General features: G+C 36.7%; 1 protein-coding gene across 2 annotated transcripts in view; it reads right to left on the reverse strand.

Moving 5' to 3' along the window:
* The window catches only part of GPM6A (glycoprotein M6A), a 110,836-nt gene that overhangs the window by 64,877 nt on the left and 20,477 nt on the right, over positions 1 to 25,482 (reverse strand). The window contains exon 1 of one of the 2 annotated variants that reach the window (XM_088524618.1): positions 5,911 to 5,944. The exons of the other annotated variant lie outside the window; for it this stretch is intronic. Coding sequence (XP_088380744.1) covers positions 5,911 to 5,929 — 19 coding nt within the window. The 5' untranslated portion in view covers positions 5,930 to 5,944. Of the gene's footprint in view, positions 1 to 5,910; positions 5,945 to 25,482 lie in introns of those variants that run through there. 2 annotated transcript variants of the gene reach the window in all.

A 25,482-nucleotide genomic window follows, 5' to 3' on the forward strand; every position in this document is an offset into this window, starting at 1 on the left:
TTGGGACAATAATTAATTTTTAAAAGACCTCTAAACTCCTATTTGACTAGTTGGACAGCACTACCTGAGAAGTCACCAAAACTGCAGTCCATTTTATATTACTGGTCAGAGAGGACTGGAATCTGGTAAAAGGAGGAAAAAGATAATATATATGCATGTGGTTGTAGAGTCTGACAACATTTTGTGGAGTAGTATCAATCTTTTTAAATAATTAATGTATGTTCAACCCACCACATGTGATCTTTTATGTCCCACACTTTAAAACTGTTTTTTTTAGAAATAGTAAAAATAGTAAAGCTATATGTTTATAGCATCCATCTGTGTGTAAAGTCAAGATCTTACCCACCCACTAATGCAATGTGCAGTTACGGAGCCCAGCACCAGGGATCTCTCCTCTTAGGCAAATCCATACACTTAAACATCTTTGGGCTCCAAGCCAGCTATGCTCAGCATTCACATGATTTGTATGTTGCTATCTAAAGAGTGCTGGTGTCCTGTGGGGACATACCAAAATGGGAAGGGTATACAGCACCAAGAAGCAAGTATAAAGGTCCTTCTGGCCTTTAAAAATTCCCTACCAAAATGCTGCTGGGAATATGGTTTTCATTAAAGGAGAGAGTTTTCCACTAAAGGAAGAATTTGGGGACAGCAACTCCAGACTTGTAACTCCAAGTGACAACTTTCTCCTGCTGAAGGAAAGAAATTAAGGAATTTCAGGTGCATGATGAAATCAGTCAAGATCCCTTAGAAGACCTGAAAGGATAGACTGCCTATAAAAGCTAAACACTTCACCAAATAAAACAGCAATAAAAAATGCTCATATGCTCATTGTCATTTTGTTAAGAAGAAAACAGAAAGTAAAATGAAGGAGGAAGAGAGAGACTTTTTTCATACTGTGGTTATGTTGCTAGACTATGAGCAGGTTTTTTCGCCATTCTTTGTCTAAGTAATCCTTTCTAAGCATGTTACTTAAGTGCTATAAATGCTTAAATTTTCATTTTCACCTAATCTTGTTTGAGTTAAACGTGAATTCATGAAATGGATAATAAGAAGGAATTCCTCAAAAAAAGAATATGGAGAAATTATAAACTGGGACTATGATTTGATTTGTGTATTAAGATTTAATTACAGCATTTTCTGTGAGCATAGCCCAAAGACTACGCAGCCTTACATTTTCAAAGCATATGTTTAAAAAAAAATAAAAAAGGAACAATAAATGTATATCAAAGACAGTCAAACTCAAATACCTCGACCTGGCAAATTCTCTAACAAGTAATTTAAAAGTGCATACAGACCAGAACAGTGCGAACATGCCTCCAATCTGTGAGCTGTGGTAAAATATCAAGCATTCACATAAAGAAGAGAAGGAAAATAAAAACACCACAAACCCAGAACTAACCTTAACGCACCCAACTGCAACTGAACGAATGAGGCCATCCACTTTCCCACTCGATAACGCAAAGGGCCCAGCAACAACAACAAGCACTTCCACACTACAGCAAGTGAAACATTAACTTCAATTTTTGTCCTTGCATTTTAAACAACTCCTTTGAAACAAACCAAAATGGTGAACCCCTAATTATACCAAACAAAGGTACAAATCAGAAAGTCAAAGAAGCTCCGTAAGATTGCCACTTTTCAAACCCTGCATAGTGACAGCTGGCATTGATATTGCTACCATAGCACCATCAGAGATGAGAAAGGAAAATCTTCACTCAGAGGGATGCACCCCTTCTGATGTATGTGTAACATACAACTCATATTCATAACAAAACACAGTTAATTGATTCAGTAAAAGGGAAAGCAGTTCTAAAAAGGGAAAGATAGTGATCACAAGCTTAGAAATAAAAGAATACAAAACCAGAACATTCCATAATAAAAAAATGAAAATAATAAACATTCCATCATAACAGCACCTATTTTATCACTAAATAAGCCCCATACATGCAACAATCCACAACTGTCATATAAGGCTGTCAGATTAAAGGTTTACTTTTTATATAAACAAAGTGTAAAAATAGCAATAGCAAAAATAGCAAATTTAATGTTAGATGGGGATTCTGTCCCCCTGGATTCTTTTGGTAGCAATTTCAATATGCTCTTGCCATAAAGCTCATTGATCTAGGTACCATGATACAAATACATTGTGCCTAAGACAGTATTATCATATTTCTGCTCGACTTTAACAGAATTGGAATGCTCCACAGCATTACTGAGCTCAGGGATGCTCTCAGAAGTATCCCCAAAACCATGATAGTGTCCATAGTCCAAAGTATCTTCCACCCATGAGGGCCGGTTGGACACACAGCTGCTCAGGCTCCCATTCAGGTGCAAGGAGCTCCACATCTCGGTGGAACCACTCAGGGCTTTTTCTGGTTCCTCAGTGCCACTGCTGGCATGAACGTGATACCAGCTGGGAGAGGCTACGCCCGGAATTATTCCATTAGGAAGCTTCCTTCCTGCCTAGTCTCCATCCCACTGAGCTGTTGTGCAAGAAGGAGGCAAGAAGGAGGACCCAGGCAACTACAGGCCAGTCAACCTCACCTTCATCCCTGAAAAAGTCATGGAGCAGCTCATGCTGGCTGTTGTCTCCAAACATGTGGAGGACAAGAAGGTGCTTAGGAGTCAGTCAGCATGGATTCACCAAGGGGAAATCATGCTTGACTAACCTGGTAGCCTTCTATGACGGAATGACCGTCTGGGTAGATGACAGGAGAGTGGTGGATGTCATATATCTGGATTTCAGCAAGGCTTTTGACACATTCCCTCACAACATCCTCCTGGGCAAGCTCCAGAATTGTGGGATAGATGAGTGCACAGTGAGGTGGATTAGGAATTGGCTGGATGGCAGAGCTCAGAGGGTGGTGATCAGCAGTGCCGAGTCTAGTTGGAGGCCTGTAGCTAGCGGGGTCCCCCAGGGGTCAGTCCTTGGTCCAGTCCTGTTCAGTTTATTCATCAATGACCTGGATGAAGGCACAGAGTGCTCCCTCAGCAAGTTTACTGATGATATGAAGCTGGGAAGAGTAGCTGATACCCCAGAGGGCTGCGCTGCCATCCAGAGGGACCTGGACAGACTGGACAACTGGGTGGTGAGTTCCTCAGTACAAGGGGGACGTGGAACTGCTGGAGAGAGGCTAGTGCAGGGCTACAAGGATGATCAGGGGCCTGAAACATCTGCCCTATGAGGAGAGGCAGAGGGAGCTGGGCCTGTTCAGCCTGGAGAAGACTGAGAGGGGACCTGATCAGTGTATATAAATACCTTAAGGGAGGGAGTGTAGAGGATGGGGCCAATCTCTTTTCAGTGGTGGCCACCAACAGAACTAGAGGTAATAGCCACAAACTGAAGCAACAAAAGTTCCACAGGAACTTAAGGAACAATTTTTTAACAGTGAGGGTGACAGAGCACTGGAACAGGTTGCCAAGAGGGATTGTAGAATCTCCTTCTCTGGAGATCTTCAAAACCCGCCTGGACACAGTCCTGTGCCACGTGCTCTAGGTGACCCTGCGTGTGCAGGGGGGCTGGACTAGATGATCTCTAGAGGTCCCTTCCAACCTTAACAATTCTATGATTCTATGGGACTTGGGAAACCTTAGTAAGGGTCTTATATTCCCCAGGATATCTTCCAGTGAGGTAACAAAGTGGGTTGCACTGCACTTGATCTGTGCAGGCCATGTAGAAAGCTGATAGAGCGGGGATCAGGAAGGGCAAAAGTGACATGAACAGCATTTGAAACACTGTCATTCACTGAAATATTGAGATGCATCCTTTAAACCCAAGTCATTGGGATACAACATTAGAGGATAGAGTCCATGTGCCTCCACAGTGGGTTGAATGATGCAAAGGGGAACTAGGGGAACTACAACAGGTTCTTCAGCACGGACATAGTGAATTCTTTTGCCTTGGGGAAGTCTGTGTGCCATATTACGGATTAGAGAAAGTGTATTATAAATTAATTATAAAACTGCCATGAATAAATAAACTTGGCAGAAGTGGTATTTCTGCAACATCCACCCCTTTTGTCAGTGTCTACTGGTTTCTAGAGGTTTGAATCTGTAAGGTGTATACTGACATAACAAAGGGAGAAACATAGTAATTTTCTATATTCACAACATCTCAAGAAATGGGCTTTGAAAAATGAAACTCCCTGCAATAAAACCAAGAAAATCTTTTCCCTGATATCTAAGAACTATTAATAATTGTGTTTTTTTAACTTGTATGAGCTATTCCTGTGGGAGTTAAAGGAGAGCAGAAGGGAGAGAGAAAGGAGAGAAAGCAAAAGCAAGACCCACTTTTGTCACAATTTTCCACAGAAAGTCAATAAAATCAAAAACACAAGTATTAGAACCTTAGGAATTGGCACTCAGCCATTTTTTAACATCCTTAATTTTCTCTGCCTTATTTAATATTGGTACTACTTTCTCTTCATTCCTTCATGCTTTCCTAAAAGCTTTTCATATTTCCCCTTACCTTTTTAAAATAAATTAATTTGGCTTTTATGCTCTTCTATTTTTCTTTGCCAGTTTAAGCAACACTTAAGAGATTTTTATTGCAACTCAGTTGCCTTCCTTTTTTTTTTTTTTTTTGGAAAGCTATTTTTTTTCCTCAGCCTTACATCTTTAACAGTGTATCATGAAGGCACTTGGCTTTTTTCCTGTTTCCTTCATTCTGTTCACTTGGAGATGTGATCAGTCATGCCTTCACCAGTGTGCTTTTTAAGACTGCTCAAATGTGTTCCATTTTTGGCAGAATTTTCCTCTTTATGTTTCACTTTACTAACTAGATTTCTCAATACTTTTCAGATTTGCTTTCCATATTCTTAAATTCTTGTACTGCTACATGTTATTATAGATACTGATTCTAAGTTAGATGTAACAAGGTTGTAAATACACTATTAAGTGTCCTAATTTCACATGTAATTCTCATGAGAAACCAATGAAGAGTTCATTTTCTCTTCATTTTACATAATCTCTTTGCTAAAACTATTTTTATTTGTAATTCAGTACTCCTAGCAAGTTTAAATCCTGAAGAACATTGCATCTTAAAAAATACCATTTTGTTTTGTTTTGTTCTCTTTTTCCCCCATTTTATTAAGTTTTCGCAACAACAAAATTAAGGGGAAAAGATCTGAAATCACATTCAAGGTAATTTATTGTAGTCAGAATAAAACACACAAAAAGCATAATATGAACTAATAGTTCATGCAAAGACATTTTGAAAAAGTAACAAGCAAGCATGCAAAGGCACATAACTTTTTTATGTATATATATATATATGCATTCCTACTTCACAATATATTTTTTGCAGGATTGTTCTGTTTCTATTCAGATGGTTCCATTAATGTGCATGGCACTTTACAGATGTCTTTAAAAATGAGGTCACTGCCTTGAAGAGCTTATAATTAAAACCCCTGTGAATTATGTACTGAGTAAATGAGGATAGTACATCTGCCTATGAGCTGCACAGACAACATTATTCAGTGCTACATATTGCATATTTATATTTTGCATTTGAGTTTGTTATTTGACGTGAAAATAAAAAGGAATAAATCATGGAAGAGTTAAGAAATGATTTTAGCCAGGTTAATGTTTTCTCATTTGCTTTTCATAGATGTAAGCAAAATGAATGGGTTACCAAGACAACCGATTCTAAAAATCAGATTGTCAAAATGTGTTAAGAAACAAATACTCTATAAAATGAGCCTTTGGCTAAGAGAAGTCAGCTGATATAATGTAACTGTAAAATTACCCCAATTAAAACAACTTCAAATTACACCTATGCAGCCCAGAAACACTGACCACAAACATAATCCATGCTTGTCATTCTCCAAATTATCATGGCAGAAAATAAACAGTCCAAATTCTAGGGAGCTCATAAAATCAAAGCGCTTTCACTACTATTTTTCCATTTACAGTGTTCTTCAGTTCTCATTTTCAGTGCTAAAGAATACTATTGCAGAGCTAGCAGAAGAAAGGTTAAATTTTTCCCAGGCAAAGAGCTGAAGCGAAGAGATTGTTTAGTATTCATCATGTCACTTCTCCTTCCTCACCCAGTCTAGGCAACTCGGGAGCTAGATACTGTGTGCAGAAGTCAAAGAGAATAGTCTGAGGAGAATAGAGGATTTGCTGTTTGCATTTATTTTGTCATTCCATCTATGACTCTTTTTCAAATTCTCCACCTAAAATTGTAAGTTTTCATTTCCCAATAGAATGAGCTGGAATCAATAATGTTATCAATTAAATGGTGTGCTGAGAACACATCTCAGCTACATCTCCTAGGCTGTGTGTACCACTTAACAGTCCTGGTCACCAACCTCTTTACAGCTGAAAAGAGAGTTAGGTTACAGTTTTTATTTCTGTATGTTTGTACATATAGGACTTGGGTTTTGTATTTATATAAAACATTTTCTCTATATAAGTAGACACACATATTCATACACATGGAGCTTTAGTGAATGAAAATTTCGCTTCTTATTTCACCACACTGAAAGTAACTTTACTTTTTAGAATTATTTAAGTTTATCAATAGCACCTCCTAAACAGTCCTGAAATTTCATTTAGTAGAATTTCTGGAATCTCTGGAAAAGACTAAGAGCTCCAGATGGAATATTTTTTGAAAAGCTCTATTCAAAATACTTCTGAAATTTGGCAGATAAGTGCTGCATATGTTGTGTGGAGGTGATCTCCTGTGGGGAACAGGAAGATGATCTCTTAATGCACATTCACCAACTGTTGTAAGGCTGAAAGGAATATGAACGTACTGTACAAAGATACCTCAAAAATTTCAAAACTCTGTTTTTTTGGTGCAAAAGCTGAAAGAAACCTTAAAAGTAAACTGTCACGTTTTTAAGGGGATTAAACATGTTAAGTCTATGCATCATTGTAAAATCAATCAAAAAATCTAAAAAAAAAAAACTTCAAAAACAAATTTCTAATACTGTGTTTTCTGATTAAGAAAAAGAAAACCACTACTCCATGTACTCCAAAACTACTCCATGTATGTCCAGGATACTTCAGGGAGATCAATCATGGGCCATCATTCTTAATCAGGGAAAACAGGTTCCAAAGAATAAAGTTTGGGAAATACTCTCTAATGGCTACAATGCAGTGTGCTAATGTATAATAAGGAGCTGTGATTTAAAAAAAAAAAAAAAATCCTACAGATTTGAACATCCAAAACAAGATCTAAGTTTGGGACACTGCTTACACAAGAAGGTTGAAATAACCTGACATACATAACTTAACAAAATATCTCTTTCCACAGCCTCATTTCAATGCCTTCACATCAAAAGTATTTCAGCAAATAAAAATCAGACAAAACATATGTATGTAAAATTCAGATCATTTCACAGAGAGATAACAGACACTTTAATAAACTTACCAATATAGGTATATCAATCTTTTATCTACATGGATGACAAGACATACTTTTTACACAATAAATGCCATGATTATTTTTCAATGTAGTGCTTTTTGTCAAAACTGCTAATAAAATTCCATTACTATGCATTTCATTTTTAAAGCACTTCAGGGCTTCTCCACTGATTGTTCAGAAATATGAATTATATGGCAATTTAAAAATTATTTTAATATCACAAAAGTAGAAACAACAATAAATCCCTTCAAATAATAATAAATCACCTCAAAAAGGTGGCAGATCCTCCTTTCCTTTCCTTTTCCTCTCCTTTTCCTTTTCCTCTCCTTTTCCTCTCCTTTTCCTTTTCCTCTCTTTTTCCTTCCTTTTCCTTTTCCTTTTCCCTTCCCTTCCCTTCCCTTCCCTTCCCTTAAAATCTGGCTCATCTGCAGAAAAAAAATCAAAGCAAGAAAATTCTTATTAAATTATTTAAAACCATTTTTTGAGTGTCCTTGTATAATTCAGGACACACACATCATAGTACGGTCTTTAAAACTTAATATTGCACAACAAAATACACACTTGTCTTGAAAGCAAGATGAACTAACTCTCCCTACTATTGTATGTTTTATGTGAAGCAAATGAAAATCTCACTGGAACCTCACACCCTTTCTCTCCTCATTCCTCTCCCTCCACTCTCCTTCAAAACACTGCCAAACAATGTGAATTTGTAAAAACATTTTTGCAGAGTTTGTCCGTAATGAACTACAGAATGACTGAAGGATGAGCAGCTAGTTAATGGCAATCATACGAGAGCATTAGATCAATTTGATAGGATAATCCTGCTTATAAAACTTAGAATACTGTAAGATACAGGAGAAAAACGCAACAGTTTCTATAGCAACGAGACTACGGATGGAGCATATAGTGCAAATACCGTTGCTCTATTTACTGACAAAGCAGAGCAGTGTTGTGTGCTGAAGTACACAATCAGAAATGACAATTTCACCTATATAACAAATAAAATTTTAAAATCTTTTCAGCTGACAATTAACAAAAGGCACTATGTTTTTAAACCGTCAATATCTTCTAAGAAGTGCTTTTGAATTCTTACTTCATGAGCCATCAGTTAATTCTGACTGCAATTTACATCTATCACAATTAAAATTCAAGTACTTGAAAATTGGTGCTCCCTAGAATTGGCCATGTTTCAGCTTTGACCAAAAATATTGATCTTTCTTCTAAATAACAAATCGTGATCAACTTAATGGTTGAGAAAATTCTTTCTAATTCAAAATCCTAAGAAAGGCTATGATTTTGGGGATTCTAAGTTTAACAGTAGGGCCCTACTATTCATACTTCAAATAGCATCCGAAAAGGGGAAAAAAACATTGGATAGTGAAATATAAACAGTTGGGTGATAAGTCTTAATTGTCCTACAGTGCTTTGTTATCTGAGATCTATATTTTACCAGACAAGGATTTCTGATAGTGTATAGTTTTATTTCTATGGATTTTTTTTTTTAATCCAGAGCAAAGAGACTCTTTTAACAATGACTGACAAGCACCAAGCTTTAAGACATGTAACTATTGAATATGTATCTCCAGGATACTATATCCATATTTCTTACATGCAAACCTGAAAAGGCATTTTAAAAAATGTAACCTTAACTTGTATTCCAGCTGTGGTCATGAGATCACTGAGAGCGTGAACAGACAACATTTCAAGATGTCACTTGCCGCATTTTGTTGTGTTATGGCAGTATAAAATCTGCCTTAATTTCTTGGCAGCAAAATTTGTCTCCCTAAAACAATTAAATTTTTAAAATATGCCTACAGAAGATGTGAAAAATAAACTTTTTAATACTCTATATGTAGATTTTTCAAAATAACCAGATTTTTTTTTTTTAAATAAGCTCTATCTCTCTTGGCAATTCTGAATTAGCTTCACCTCAAATATTCCTTTTGCCATCAAAATCTCTTAAGGTCCTTGTCATGTCAATTCAGGAAAGGTCCTTGATGAGGGAGAATAAGCATTATCCAGGCAAGCGCAGATCTAGGCATAGAGTCCATTCTTTCTTCTTTTCCTCCTGAAAGCTCACCTAATAGGAATCATCCATTTTGAATAGACGCAGTTAGAAAAATCTAAGCACAAAATAAAAGCCTTCTCATTCATTTTTGGAAGAGTTTTTTTTCTTGTGATCTCGTTATGCAAGTCGGTAGAAATAAAAAAGTCTTATAGATTACAAATCTTAGAGAAAAAAAAAGACATTGTAGGAAAAAAGTGATGATTTTTCTGTATTTTAACACTTAACAAAGGGCATATATGCCATTGTTGAAATGACTGTGATTACAGGAGTGCTGTTTATCAAAAATACTTTTTAAGATCCTTAAGACTCAATTGCTTTAAAAAATGAGAAATCTTTCTGAAGGCTATATCCATTGTCCAATAATTACTTGTGGAAGGCAGGGGATATAAAAGCAAATACTCAATTTAAAAGAATCTACAGTAGATAAACTGAAAACAAAGATAATAAAATACAGTGGAGTAACTGTGAATGAAACAAAAAACATTTCTCAGAAATTATCACAGCTGTTTCAAAATTTGAATTAAAAATGAAGGTTCACGGACATATGATTATTTCTCCCTGACAAACCCGTTAACATACCTTCTCCATTACAGCCACAAGCTAGAGTGTAACATCTAACCAAAGGAAAACCAATTGTGGGTAGCACCATAACACATCCAAAATGGCAAGGTAAATAAATGAGGAAGCTCAACTAAACCAAAAATAAAATATGAACAAAGATGCACTAAAACATCGCAGAATCAGCCCTTAAGAAGTCAGTATCACTATATAAAAATAGCTTTTGTATATTTTGCAAACAATTCTAAAGCCCGCCTTAATTTCCAAGTTTGAAATTTTGAGCAGAATCTTGTATTTATGATGCTGAACTGGAGTTCATTGTACCACTATGCAGAAGCATACTGCATTCTGTCTTTGCATATGAATGCTTAGATACCCAAAGTTTGGATCTGTATGTCCAGGTTAATTAAACATTCAGGTGTAACTTCATCTGCTAGTAAATGCATTAAAATAAACAGAAACACTGACAGAAGAATTCATATGCTTTGTAGTCAAAAGATATTTTGACCTGTTGATATCACGATGCTTATTGTCTCTGGTCTTTGAAGATGTGCAAAATTTGACTCAGGAGGTAACTTGGCAATTTGTCCTCCCTAAGCAGAATCCAAAACCAAGCACAGATGATGTTGCTTTGTTGCTTTCTGGCATCCCAACAAACATAAAAATTCCATAGTGGCACTTATTAAGGAAGGTGTATTTTAGGAATGTGTAAACTGACACATTTAGAAGACATATAAGTGAACAGAGTTTCTTATTCAAAAAGAAGTATTTAAGGATCATTACAGCATTGAACAGGTTCCTTTGCAAAACTGAAAGTTATAATGATTTAAATGATTTTAAATCATCGTTTAATGATTTAAAACTAACCTTGAAAGCCATACAAACTGTATTTTAGTCTAAAAATGATTAAAAAGAAACACTAAATTTAAAATCTTCAAGCTTACATGTCCAGTTTGGAATAAAGGTACAAATATGAGTATGTGCATACATGGGTGAATTTTTTTTTAATAAAAAATATGAACATATTGCTTATATTCTGTAAATGCTCTTTATCTGGTATAGTCAAGTATTTAATTGTTTTAGTGAAAATATATACATATAAGGCAACAAAATTACTTTTTTTTTTTTTTTTTTTTTTTTTTTGCAATCAGCTATGGTACACTATATCAGCTAACATGTAAAAGAAGTGAAAAAATGTCACTTTTTTTTTTTGGAACTCATACAGGGTATTTATAACGCTACTTGGCATACAAACAGTGACTCAGCCAGTTATGAACAAAAGAGGTGAATCCAGAAGAGGCTCAAAAAAACTAGACAGCCTGATTTTCACTGAGTAATTTGTTCAGTGCAGAAGGATGTGCTGCCAAAAAAAAGACAGAGGTGAGAAATATTTGTGCGATGCCTTAATTTAGCTAGTGTGTAACTTATAAATTAGCCATTCTATTAGCCTGCAGCCAGACTTTCCTTCAAGAGTGAAGTATGAATAAATGACTATTCTTTCAATTGCTTTTCATCCTTTAAAACTTTGAAATGGGCAAGATTAGTGACACTATAAGAGTAGTACCACCATTCAGCTGTGATTGAAATTTTCACATTTTCTTCTCAGCCACTTTAAATAAGAGACATTTATGCCATAGCATCTAGAATGTTAATATGCTGTAGAAATAACAGCTGAGCTAATTACTGAAATGTACAGCTCTATCAGCTGGAAAGTGAAATACAGACTTTCTTTCTCCTCACAATGTATTTTGACCTACAATTGCCATAGTTTTTGTTTTTTTGTTTGTTTTTCCTTTGTTTGTTTGTTTAAAGAGACTTTACTGTTATGATTGTCATACCATCCAGTCAGGCTATAATTAAGATTTTATAATTATAAAATCTCAGAATATAAAAGGTGATGGCATCAAATAAACGCCACTGAATACTGACCAAAAAATAAGTTAAAATATACTTTTTTTTCCATTAGCATCTAAAAAAGCTAACTAAGCACGGAACAAACTTGAGTAATGAAGCCTAAGTAGCTTGGCACCAATGATAGCATTTACATAGGCAAGTAATCTTTCTGGGTCTCAGAGGTATCGGTATCAGGATTATTGACATAAACAGAACATGAAGAGGCTGTTCTTAAAGATTAAGCTATAAATGCAAATTAGTTTTGCCTTGAATGAGCTGCTTCCCATATGCAGCTGAAATCTATGGAAAATGGCAGTTTTACCATGTGCTAATGCATATAGAATACCAAACAGAGTAATGGAGGTAGAATACTAGATTGTATCACTTGATTTTACAGTTCAAATTGAATAGACGAGATTTAAATTGAGTATATCCCAAGTACCTTTTGCATACAGAATGGCATCAAAACAAATAATTTTTTCTTAGGAAACCAAGAAAAGCATGAAGCAACTTTCATGTAAAAACCACTCTGTTTTATCATCAAGTCCTGAAAAGTCAGCCTAGATAAACATATTCAATAATTTATCATGCCACACATTTCAAACATCAGCAGATTTAGAGTGCACATAACACAGCACCTCTGTATTACTTCTGAGGTTTATGATAACTGCAATGCTGCAAATCTATAAACTTCAATATGAATTTCGAAGAGATAATAAATCATGTCTTCTGTAAATTACTACCACATAGGTACTAAAACACAACTCTACCTCTGTGTCCAGCATATATACACTTTACCTTTATCACCAAACCATCTCCTTTATTTGCACGACAATCATTTATATTTTTTTTGATCTGAATGCATGATTACTCCTGCTGAGTGGTCCAGCTCTCTCAGGATACAGATGACGGCTGCACTCAGTAGAGCATGGTAGAGTCATGACTACAGTTTTCTTGCACGTAACTGCGTGTCTTGTGAGGCAGTTTGCTCTCACCTCAGGATTCAAAAAGAGTTATTTACTCACCCTCAGCCCATGAAAAGTGCTAAACAAAATGCTAACACTGAAAAATCTACAAAACCTATTATTTTAGACCAATTATTTTTGCATTCACATTTGAAACTGCGGCAGAATGCAACTGCATAAGTAGGAAGGACCTCGAGGATAGGAAGCATGGTACATGGGTCAGCTTGCACTCATTACTGGAGACTTCAGAGGTTTTCCTCAGTCACATAGTCTCATGCCTACTCCATGCCTTTATAGCAGGGACAAATCTCAAATACAGCTAGAGAAGCATTTTTTTTGATGTATCACTGATGTGTCGAAAAACAGTTTTGCCTCATTAAAAGTATCTGTGGATTGAAAGTGCAATCAAGAAATAACAATTGTAAAAAGAAAGATAAATCTCAAGTTTCAAAAAAGTGTATTTTATCATTTCAAAAATGAGTGTACCTAAGAAACATTTTCTTCTTGGCCAGTATGCAACAAGATGTGTTCAACATTCTCTGCTCCATAAACTATACCATGACTGGCTAAATTCTATGATTTTCTTACACTGTCTTAAGATCTCTAAAAGTATCCTAAAGAACTTACATACAGCAGATTTTTGATTATTTCAGTACCAAACTATCTCACATACAAACATTGACAAGATTAAAGTGAGACTGAGCCCTCCAAAAACACATCAGTTGTAAGTCTGAAAATGTACACCTAGCAGGACATGTCACCTGTGAGTTTAATTGATACAGATTTGGACTAGCATTATCTATTCCTTTTCAATGGCAAAAAAATTCAAAATTTTTTTATGCCTATTGTTTAAACTGCAAACTTAAACAAGAAACTCATAACAACAACAGAGATATGAGCTCTTACAATTTAAAGTGTCTACATCACTAAAAATACTACAACACTGATTCACTTAGAAGTTCTAAACTATAGTGGTTAATTAATACCAGCCTCATACTACAGAAAAAAAGGAATATGCAGCGGCTCAGAATGGACGTGGCTTGATGAACTCCAGTAGCATTTAACAAATATGTCTCTCCCTAATCAGATTTATACTGGAAATGAACTGATGACTAATCTCAAAAACCTGAAGCAGTTCTGAAGTTAGAAGGAATCATTGACAGTTAAATTGATTGTACAGGCATTATGCCAAGTATCGCAGAGAATACTTTTAATAGAGAAGACAAATCTCTAATGAAGAAAACTATATCAACAGAAAAAGCAACTTAAAGCATTGTATTTCATTCTTTTTTAATAAATACTAACCAGCAGTATCACCACCATATGGCATAAGTCCATATGACACCCTTCTCTCAATCGACATGTAACCAATGTCGATCTCGATGTCACAGTTCTTTAGCTGCGAGAACATTTACAGAAAATTTAATTGAATTAAATATATGGGTGAAAAGCACTGAACACCAATGAATACAAAAAATCAATATAGGAAAGAATAAATCTACGAGAAAGATCTCCACAGTTATTTCATAGACAGGAACAAATGGGAACAACAAGTATCTAGGTTTTTACAACATTCGTATAGCACAACTCTGAAAAAAAATACATAGCGTGAGTTCATTAAGCCACAGATTCTTTCCTGAACTCTTCAAACAAAACAGTTAGTAGCTTCAAAGTGATTTAACACTATGTCCTCAGCTCCATAATAAAGATTAAGGTTATTTGCCTGGTAATTTTCTCTAATTAGTAATGTAAGATTATTTTTCAGGGTCCCTCTTACAGTGGCATAGTAACAACAGTGGCATAGCTGTTACCAGACTAATAAACTGGGTTAAGGAGAAGACTTGAGGCTTCTTCAGTGTCCTGATGCATTTGAGATTAAATCAATTAAAAGAGTGCAAGGGTGCAGTACACGGCATGTGAAAAGCAATATGCTTTTTCTTCATTAGCTTCTCCTATCAGTTAACTCAAAGCAAGCACTCTGACTTGAGCAATGAAGTATTGCTACACTTTACTAGCTGAGGACAAGAAATTCAGAAATCAATTTTAAAAGAACCTGAAAAGCAGATACCATCGTAAGAGCTGTAGAATGTTGTTTCTGAGATGCTTATCTGTTTTTGCAGTCCAGTCCAATATCAAAGTATGAAAATTAGCAAAATACCACCTCAGAGTGGTGTGTGTGTGTATATATAGCGTCTCTATATATCTGTGCGTGTATATATATATTTACACACATACATACACACCCATACATATCACTTATTTTGGAAAAGGATATGAAGGTGATTTAAAGTCCTTAATGTGATCTTATATATTAAAGGAAACTCCATAATATGAATTTAATGATGCAAAACCAAAACAGCTTGCAAGTTTACAAGGAATACAAGATAAATAGCTACATTAACAAATAACAATGCATTTACAAATACATTTACAGAGGACATCTAGATTGTTCAGAGCCAAGCATTAATTTCCAAACCGTCAAAGACCACTGCAGCTGGCTGCTTCTTTCAGCACACTCAAAAAATTCAGATAATACTAGAACAAGAAGAGAGTCATAGACCAACAAAGAATCCCATAACACAAAGATCCAGTTACTGATAACAGAAATTAAATAAAAAATCTGTAAAAAATACAGGCCAAGCACAGGCCAAGATAGAACAATGAGCAAATTAAACTTCAAGAGCTCCTTTAACACATATCAGAGGAATATTCAAACCTCGCTCATGAATGCTGCATTTATAATGAGATCTAAATAAGACAACTTCAAACATGGAAGACAGAACAACACTGTCTCATTTGTTATGTTCCATTCATTATACAACCATTAGTTTTCCTTCAGCATTTATATCCTAAAATATCCCCTGTTAACTAATATGAAATACTCTTTTATTTCTCTTTCAAATATCTTAAACAAAAAATAATAAAATATTACAATGCTTAATTTTTTAAGGGGAAGGTGTCAAGCACATGTTTTATCTTCATCTTTCATATTTCATTTACAGAAGCAATTTAGATTTAAGCTCTTCAGGCAAGAGGCTGCATTTTAATACGTGTTTGCCCAGAACCTAATAGACTGTAAATGCTTTAATAATATATACAAAATGATCCCATTAAATCTCAAGTTCATCATCCCATGTATCTTAATATCTTAGAAAAGACTGAACCAAGAAGGCATGCTGAACTGAAACTCTCTTCAAAGCTTTTAAAGGAATAACAAATACACAAGCTCAACATCTGAGTATATCAGATTTTCTTTTTCTTTTAAAGTTCAGGCGTCTAGTGACACATACCAAGAGACAGGCCAAAAATAGACTAGGTACCTAAACTCTGTCAGAGAATCCAAAAATCCTTTGTCATGAGTGCAGATTCCCTCCCCAGGGCCAGGGCAACCAATCACATGCTTCAGAGGGGAGATTGTAGTTGTCCCGCACCGAGAGTCAGCTTGGAAATTTCTACTTCAATAATTAATTTAGTGATAGCTTATTTAAAATATGTATGTGATCACCAGGCTTCATTATGCTCTTTTTAAGGCTTCTCTTTTTTTTATCATTCCACTGAATCTTTAATTATTTCCAGTAAAATTCAACAGTTTCAGCAGAGATAGAAGGTACCCCATTCCAACATGACCTCCAGCAAGGTTGCTAGAACCACTCTGGAACCTGGGAGAGGAGGGTGAGAAGGAAATTGATCCTGAGCACATACTACAACCATTAACTTAGCACTCTCCTTCTCCAGGGCTTTTCCAGATCACATTTTGCAAGCTGAAACCTGTAAGAGAACACAGGCAAAGTAGCACTCTGCATGCAGGTGAAGTCCCAAATATAGGAAGCCCAGTGAGCCCTTAACTGGCAGTTCCACTTCCAACATACCTCTAATGCATTGGAAATGTTTTGATACATAAAGATTTTAGCATCCCCTAGGATTAAGCAAAATCTCATGAGGTTTAGTCAGGATCAGAATTACATGCATGGGTACCTAGATTCTGCCCAACTCTTTAGGGCCCCAATGGTTCAAGTCCAGATTTAAGCAAGTAAATCTGCGTAGCCTTAAGTATAGCTGTTGAAAATTGTTGCCTTTGCAACTTGATAAATGCAAGGTGTTACTGTAATCATGGGGATATCTGCACGCTGTGACTTTATGTTAGGTCATTGCTGACTTTTAAAAGGACAGCTGCAGGGATTTAGAGTAGGAGACTGAAAATACACCCGCTAGCACCTATAGTAACCAACAGAAAACTGCTACAGCCAGCTTGCAAACTCCAGCATCTTCTCCCCAGTTTGCATCCAAAGCTGATCTGAGGGAGAATGGCTGGGGGACAAGCAATTAGAAATCTTTTGGCACGGGGGGTGAAAATAAAAAAGCCTAAAAAGAAAGTTTTGACTATATTACTATATTTATTGGAATTAGACAGTCTGCATGCCCATATGTGTCTTTTGGAAAAAAAATATATATATATAGACATTTATTACAAAACTTGTATTTAACATTACCTCTTGAATTCTGCAGATTAAATACTTAATGCAAATCACTGAGAATGAAACCACTGTTAAGTATCTTGTGGCAGAAAGTACTCAAATTTACTTGGGGTTTAAGGCTGCATACATGTAAAAATGGAATAAATAAAATCATACTTTTTCTGCATGTGAGCTCTGGTGGATCTATCATCAGGTCCCAACCTCTCCACTCCAGAAAAATACTGGACAAACGTCACAGTAAAAACAACTGTTTTTACTCTCATTCCTTTCATATGCTTCAGCTTTTATTCTGTCCTGCTTCAGAACATAATGGAAAGTTTGGCTCTCTTAGTTTCCCAGGAAACTTTAAAGTAAAAGACAACTACGGGATGTGTTCCAGTAACATTGTATCTGCTATGCAAATAGGAAACGTGGGGAGAGATGCTTTAATAGTATTCCATTAACTTCAATAATATCTTAAAATAAAGGGAAAAAAAAAGGTAGTCCCTGCAGTGTTCAAATCCATTAAGGTAGAGAGGTATCCCCCCAAGAACGCAGGAGAAGTCTTATCATTTGGCACTTTCAAAACCACAAATCAAACTAAACAGATTTGGAAAATATTCTGCAAGGAGAAGTCCCACCATTCCAGACCTTGGAAAGGTCTTACCCAAATCTTGTCTTTAATGCTTTAAATATCCCTCCCTGTATGTTACCTTTCACTTCTGATGAGCTATTTGAAATATATGACACTGAGGTCAAGAAAAAAAGGCACAAAATTCATAACAACTTACAGGTAAATTTGAAAAAAAAATGATTTGGAAAATAAATAATATGTCATATAATTTTACTGTGCAGTAAACTGCTTTGTCAAATCAAATTCTTAGGATTTTTAGGCTTATTTGCTTTGGGGAGAGGAAGGATTTTTAGTGATGTAGAAAGTTGTTTTTCCTTAACCTCTGAAAAGATGTGCTTATTCTTACTACACCTTACTGACTGGGATTGGCCCCAGCTCTATGGATAACTGCTGTTGTCCATATGTCAAAGCAGAAATGAATATTAAATATACACCATACTGCAAATTCTAGTTATCTGTAAATAATGCTGTCTAAGGAGGGAATGAACAATCCCAGAAGTGTGCAAATCAACTTCCCAGGTCTTCCGACAAGTAGAAGAATTGCCATTTGTCTAGTGACAATTCTCTAATTTTCTTTTGGAAAACGTGTAACACATAAAAGTTGAAAGTTGCAATGATACAAAAAGGAAACAAAAATGTGAGAGGATGGAATGTTTTGGACTTTTCATATGTCCTCCACTGTCTTGGGCATCAAATTCCTTACTTAAGCACAACCTCTAAAAATCTGTGGCAGCCCTGAGGAGGACTATGGTTGTGGCAGATTTTATTTACAATCTCTAGCATTTTTGCAGTTCTGTCCCTCTTTCTCAATAATAATGTGTCCCAGTAAAGTATGATTCATTTCTGAATGGATCTGAAGAAATTTAAGCACAGCAGAGGAAGTTAACTAAGGTCTGACTATGCCGCCATGAATTCTGTGCAGTTTCAAAATTAATTTCAGTAAAATAGACACTGGGCTCTTAGCCACAAGGACAAATAAGTTAGAATCACAGGACTACATTGGTTAAATCAAACAGCATCCTGTCTAGCTATTTTGCTCAATAGAAAAAGAAATGTTGAGAACATACAAAAAAAGAAGTGAGTGTAGAACACCACCACTAAAGAAACTGAAGAGGATTTGAAAATTTCCTCATGGACAGGAAAAGGCAATCCCTTTACAAAAATAGCAGTGAACATCTGAAAAGTTTAAAGACAAGACCTGCTTCCATTTTCTCAAGCCATAGGTAACACTTTCAAAACCCATGGAGCTCTTCCAAAGTTACACCTCAAAGAAGTGAAAAGAAGAATTTCTAGTAACTAGATTCAAGTAAATGAACAAGCAGCCCTAGGAGAAGTGTAGCTAATGAAGCCTGTTTTCCTATAGATGTGAGACTTTCACTGATGCCTCAACTTGGCCAGGAAAAAGATTTCTATGTCTATTCCGTTATAAAATTCCTTATTTTGCCTTCACAGTTCTTTTGTGAAGAGTTTTCATGGTAGCATAGGAGCCTCTGCTTCAACTGTAGAAACTTATGAACATTGAAATCAATCTCTTCTGTTCCTGGACCACACTGATGAAACTAGTGAGAATTCAGATATTACTGATGTCCTTTTACCTTCTTTAAATTAGCCTATAGGAAAAAGTACTTGGGTTTCTAGCCAAAGTATTCAATTTACAGTAATACTATAAATGCTAATCACTATTATGCTCCAGCAAACAAACAGAGAATGCTAGCAGTTCACTTTTCTCTTGTGGAAATTTGGAAATATCTACCCCTTTGAAAAAACAGTTGTGCTAATTCCCATCTTCCTAACTTACAGCTTCCTAAATTACAGAGATCAGAATCTTTAGTAGGGAAACACTTCATAAGCATAACAGTGTGAAAACATTTCCCTTACATTTCTACAAGTTTAATTAAAAAAAGCATCAAGAAAGTCTGAAAATGATTAAGATATACCTGTGATTTTTTAAAATAGGAAAGGAGAAGCCTTTTCTGATTATATCTTTGAAGCCCCCAAATAATTTGGCATGACTTTCTTGCATCCTTCTATATATATTAATGAGACAAGGCGGAATTGTCTTTCTAAGAAGACATAAAGGCTTTTTTTCCCCTCTCCTTGTTTGAAATTTCTGTGTGGACACAATATTCCAATTTTATTTTATTAAGCAAATATCACACTTAGCTTCACTTACATCAAGTTTTGCTGTTGTTTAAACAGGCAGACAGGTAGAGTCGTTCTGTGAGGTCCTAAATAAAGCTGACTGTGGTCAGATGCTATTTATTTAATTGTAGTTTTAGCTTCTGTAATAAGAGCAAGAATGCCTGGCTGAGAACATTGAAGATAAGACTTTAATCTCTGCTGTATGACTCACTTCAGCTTTACTTTGAAATACCAGTTCCAACATCTGCATCATGCCTTTTTGAGCATATGGACAGGACAAACAATATTCTAACACATTCATTCACACTAAAAAAGTTTAAACTATCCAGACTATTTCAAGCTCAAGCACTTCTTTTCCCATCATTGGAGACTCTAAGCTTGCAAAAGATTATGAAGACACTGAGGCCATGATCTCTTATGAAAAAAGCTGCCCATTAAAATAAGATTTCTTTAAATGAAATGAAAGAATCAAGAAATTTGGTTACTGCAGAACAGGTGAATTACATAATGCCACAATTTACCTCAGATTATACAATAAACAAAGAATCTGGAGAATGTGTTTAGTTTTGAAAGAAAAGTACTTTTTGCTCATCAGGATCTGATATACCTCTAGGCAAAAACACCTACATATTGCTTGTTTTAAAGAACTAAGAGGTAGAAAAAAATTAAGAGAACACAATGGATACTGAAATTCACTATCTATAGATTTTAGCCCGTTATATCATTCAGCGGGGTCATTTCCCTCCTTCGGCTTCATGTAATATCAGGCTTCCAGAAAAATAGTCAGTGAAGACTATTACATGAACCCACACGGACACAGAAATTCACCCAAGCTGGAATTGGTTCTTTCCTTGTCTTAAGGGACATGTAGGGAGGAAGGGGGGGAAAATGACAAAGCAGAGCAAGCTTATTTATCTTTCTTCTGTTGTGCATTAAAACCACTGAATCCAGCTGATATATAATCTATTTCAAGACCCCTCAAAAATAAAGCAACATGCCATTTCCCTGGCCAAGAACAAAGCCACAGCACATCATCTCAATGGCTGTGCAGAGCCTCTTTCCGCTTGGAGAAGTGCACATCTCTCTCCCCTCCCTGCGTTGCTCCTACATCGCTGCAAGGCAACAGAGAAGAAGGCAGGGGAGCCTGGGAGGATGCACGGCATGTTCCAGCATCAGAGCAGGGAGTTTTTCCTGGGGTTTGGGAGCGGGCTCTGCGCATGCTCCATGGACCAGCGCAGTTGCCTTGCCAACCATGCGGCAGGATTCGGGGCTTACATCGGGCATTTCAATGCAGTGACCCAATTACTGTCTGTCAACAAATTCACCGGGACAATAGCGAGGGTAACACATTATGGAGATTAAATCCCAGGGACTGAGCTACAAAGATGTCTGGAGCAAAATCTTTGTCAGTTTGAAAGGCCAGAACACTATCAACAGTTAGCTGTAATGTCTTCTAATCCTCCAATGTTTTTGTGGCTTTTATCGAGAAATTTCTACCATAATCATTTGCATTCATTATTTGTGTATTTATTTTTTATCTGCATTCACAGGCCAGAGTCAATATTGCTATAATAGTAATGGGAATTAAACATCTCTTGCATATTGCATTCTTGGTTAGAATTGAAGAGAAATAAGGAAAATTAAAAGATAAATATTATTCCAAAATGTAAGAACACAGTGATTAATTTAGAATGCATTTGTACAGTTGGCTATTGTAGGCACAAATCATTAAACAACCTGTGATTTCTGCAAAGCGGTTATACTGTAGATTTGTATTTAAAAATTTACTTAATGCAGGTTAGTTATAGGGTTTTAATGCAGACATTCCCTTCCTTTATTTCCCAGTTTCTTTCTGTTCTTTGCATCCACTGCATAGATTATTCCAATTTAAATAATTCACTTGAAGACACTAGTAACTATCAAGAGAGCTAAATATTGCTCTCAGTATGCTAAGAATTGCATATTACCAGAGGCAGAAATATATAGTTAATATATATTTATCTACATACTTTGGTTTCCTAATGGTATTACACTGTCTCTTTAAATGAGTCAACTTTTTTTTGAAAGCATGTGTCACTGTCACTGGCTACCAAATAGAATTATCTAAGGAACCACGCAGAGAGCAAAAAATAGCTGCAGCCTGCTGCGGTATCTGTGCACCATGTGTTTTTTTAAAAAACCATTGAGTGTTTATCTGTTTATTCCCAATATTTTGCGCATATGTATTAGTTGTCTGACTATAACGGCTCATCCTGCAGCAATAGGATGCTATGAAAAGATGCGGCCTGTTTCTCTGTTACACTGCCTCACACAGCAGGATGTTGATTAACCTCTGAGAGTAGGCACATCTCTATATCTTGAAACTTGATGTTGCCCTCCTCCAGATTGACACTTATGGACTAGAAGCATTGTTCTTAAATTTCAGATTCACAAGAAGGCACCAGGCAGGCACCTAAAGCATCCACATAACACTTTCAAACTGGTGGGTAATTTTGGTTTATAATCTAGCATATATAGCACATTCTTTTCTATCTTCTGTTGATCAAAACAATCCGAAAATTATTAAAATACTTTATAAATCATATATATTGTTAATATCTTCCCACAATACATATTTCATCAAACCCACATTCTCTAGTTCTTTCACAGAGATCACACACCTGTAATGATGATAGCACACTTACCTCTTTGCTTTGCTTTTTCTACTCTTTTTCTTTCCCTCTTCCTTATATTCATCTTACTTCTGATTTAGGGACAGTGTGGCAATATTTTCCATAGTAAAATAGTGGTTTTGTTTACTAATTTTAGTAAATCAATTATTTAGGATGAAATTGTCCATGCAGGCTTTCCCTCTAGGCATGAGTCTTTAAAGTTTCAGCCAAAAACCTCCTACTATTCCAAAGAGTGAAGTTAAAGGAAAATATATTAATTTGGCCTCAGGGATCGGAAATGTAGCAAGCTTTTCTTTGAACAACTTTAGGATCTCACTTAGACTTTACAGGAAGGACTTGATATTGAAATAGGATGGACTTAGCGTAGGAGATGCACACTTTGAAGCATTCCCCAAAACCCCTTGGACTTGGTCCGTGGAATTTATGTCATATATGCATTCAACAGAGATTTGCTGTCTTGGCAACTGATGCTCTCAGCAGTCCAGTCCACGTGAACAGAACATGGCAGAACATGGCTTCTCCTGCACAGCTGCATCCTGGTAAAATACAACATTGGAAGGAATATCCTGACCTGACTGCACCTGACCATACCTGAGATGCAGTCTGAGAAAGCAGATCTACTAGTTTATGAAACGCTCACCCTGATTGGCAGTTCTTGTTAATTCTGTAAGAATTTGCACAGTCCACTCTGCTATCTGCTATCTGTAACTTCAATACATGTCAGACGCTTTCTTTCTTTTTTCTCTTTTTATTCCTCCCTCCAACATCACATGTTTTGCAACTACCAGTGACCAAGAGCAGGTGCCTAGGTTTGTCATCCATGCACTGCTAAATGAGAATTACTTTGAGAGAAGGAATGGCTATGGAAATCCAGATTCTACCGTCTGCTTTCATCTTTACATAGAGGAGCAAAAAAAATCCCAAAGTCTAGCCTCTCTTCCTAATTAACAGCTCTGGGAACACTCCCAGCAAGTTCCCAGCCCACTGCCTCCTAGCTCCATGAGAAACACTTTCAACAGTAACAAATGTTTCCTGACACTAGGCTACATATCCTAAAGCCAAAGGCTGAGGGTGGTAAAAATAAGATAATTCACTTTTTTATACTAGAGGAACATTTTATGATTGATTGCACATACCACACACAGCTTTTGCAATGCATAATATCACCAGAGAACAGCTTTATTGTTGAGCTATACTGAAAAGTTACTGCTCAAAGCAAAGAAATGTTTAAAAAAAAAAAAATGAAAGCACATCCTACACCACTGCAAGGTAACTAGTGATACAGGGCCAAGAGTTCATGGGAACTCTTCAGTTAAAAGCAGACATAGCATTTTCTGTCTCTCTTTCGTTGTTGCCTGGGGGAAATGCTAAACTTCTCAAGGCTTCCTCTTTGGCTAAAGTCTCAGTGCCAATGCCACCCCCACACAGCTTTGTACAGATTCAGCAGAGCTGCTACCAAAACACCTGCCAGCGCAAGAGCAATTCTGTTTTTCTTCTCTCAGTTTCTTGCTCCCATAGAAAACAGGGAAAGAAAAAATCATTTGGATATATGAAATTACATACAGTACATGCAGAATAAGAGATGAAGGCCCTCTCATCCTAAACATTTCTCTTGTAAACTAGACACTCCCAAATGATATAGTTATCATATTTGCTGCCAACTGGAAACTCCAGCAGCTGCCCACACCATCATTCATCCATTTAACATCATCTATTCCCACTAATGCCAAAGCCATCAGAGGTACTTCACTTTCCAGCTGCTGCAAGCACTGAAGGTCTTCATTCATCAGATACAATGTCATAATATAATACATTCAAGTCCTACTCATCCATTGCATTTTCTCCTGAACACAGAGCTTCTGACTATGTATTTGGAATAGCATCTGTTTCAGGAGACAGACAGTCCATGACTTGGTAAAAAGAAGAGCTCAAGGACTCGTCTGACCCAAACAGCAGGTACAATGGGTCACAAGGCTCATGTAACACAGCCTATGCTTTAATTATCACAAACCATAAATATTGGAAAATCATAGAATCATAGAATCATAGAACTGTTAAGGTTGGAAGGGACCTCTAGAGATCATCTAGTCCAATCCCCCTGCACACGCAGGGTCACCTAGAGCACGTGGCACAGGACTGCATGCAAGTGGGTTTTGAAGATCTCCAGAGAAGGAGATTGTACAACCCCTTTGGGCAGCCTGTTCCAGTGCTCTGTCACCCTCACTGTTAAGAAATTTTTCCTTAAATTCCTGTGGAACTTTTGGTGCTTCAGTTTGTGGCTATTACCTCTAGTTCTGTTGGTGGCCACCCCGGAAAAGAGGCCGGCCCCATCCTCCTCACTGCCTCCCTTGAGGTACTTCTAGACACTGCTCAGGTCCCCTCTCAGCCTTCTCTTCTCCAGCTGAACAGGCCCAGCTCCCTCAGCCTCTCCTCATAGGGCAGATGTTCCAGGCCCCTGATCATCCTTGTGGCCCTGCGCTGGACTCTCTCCAGCAGCTCCACATCCCTCTTGTACTGTGGAGCCCAGAACTGGACACAATACTCCAGATGTGGCCTCACCAGGGCTGAGTAGAGGGGCAGGATCACCTCCCTCGACCTGCTAGAGATGCTCTTCTTAATGCACCCCAGGATCCCATTGGCCTTCTTGGCCACGAGGGCACACTGCTGCCTCATGGTCAACTTGTTGTCCACCATGACACTCAGGTCCCTCTCTGCAGAGCTGCT

This window comes from Tinamus guttatus, unplaced genomic scaffold (assembly GCF_059628265.1).
Source record: "Tinamus guttatus ecotype Peru unplaced genomic scaffold, ASM5962826v1 Tinamus_guttatus_pri_ptg000213l, whole genome shotgun sequence".
NCBI lineage: Eukaryota > Metazoa > Chordata > Aves > Tinamiformes > Tinamidae > Tinamus > Tinamus guttatus.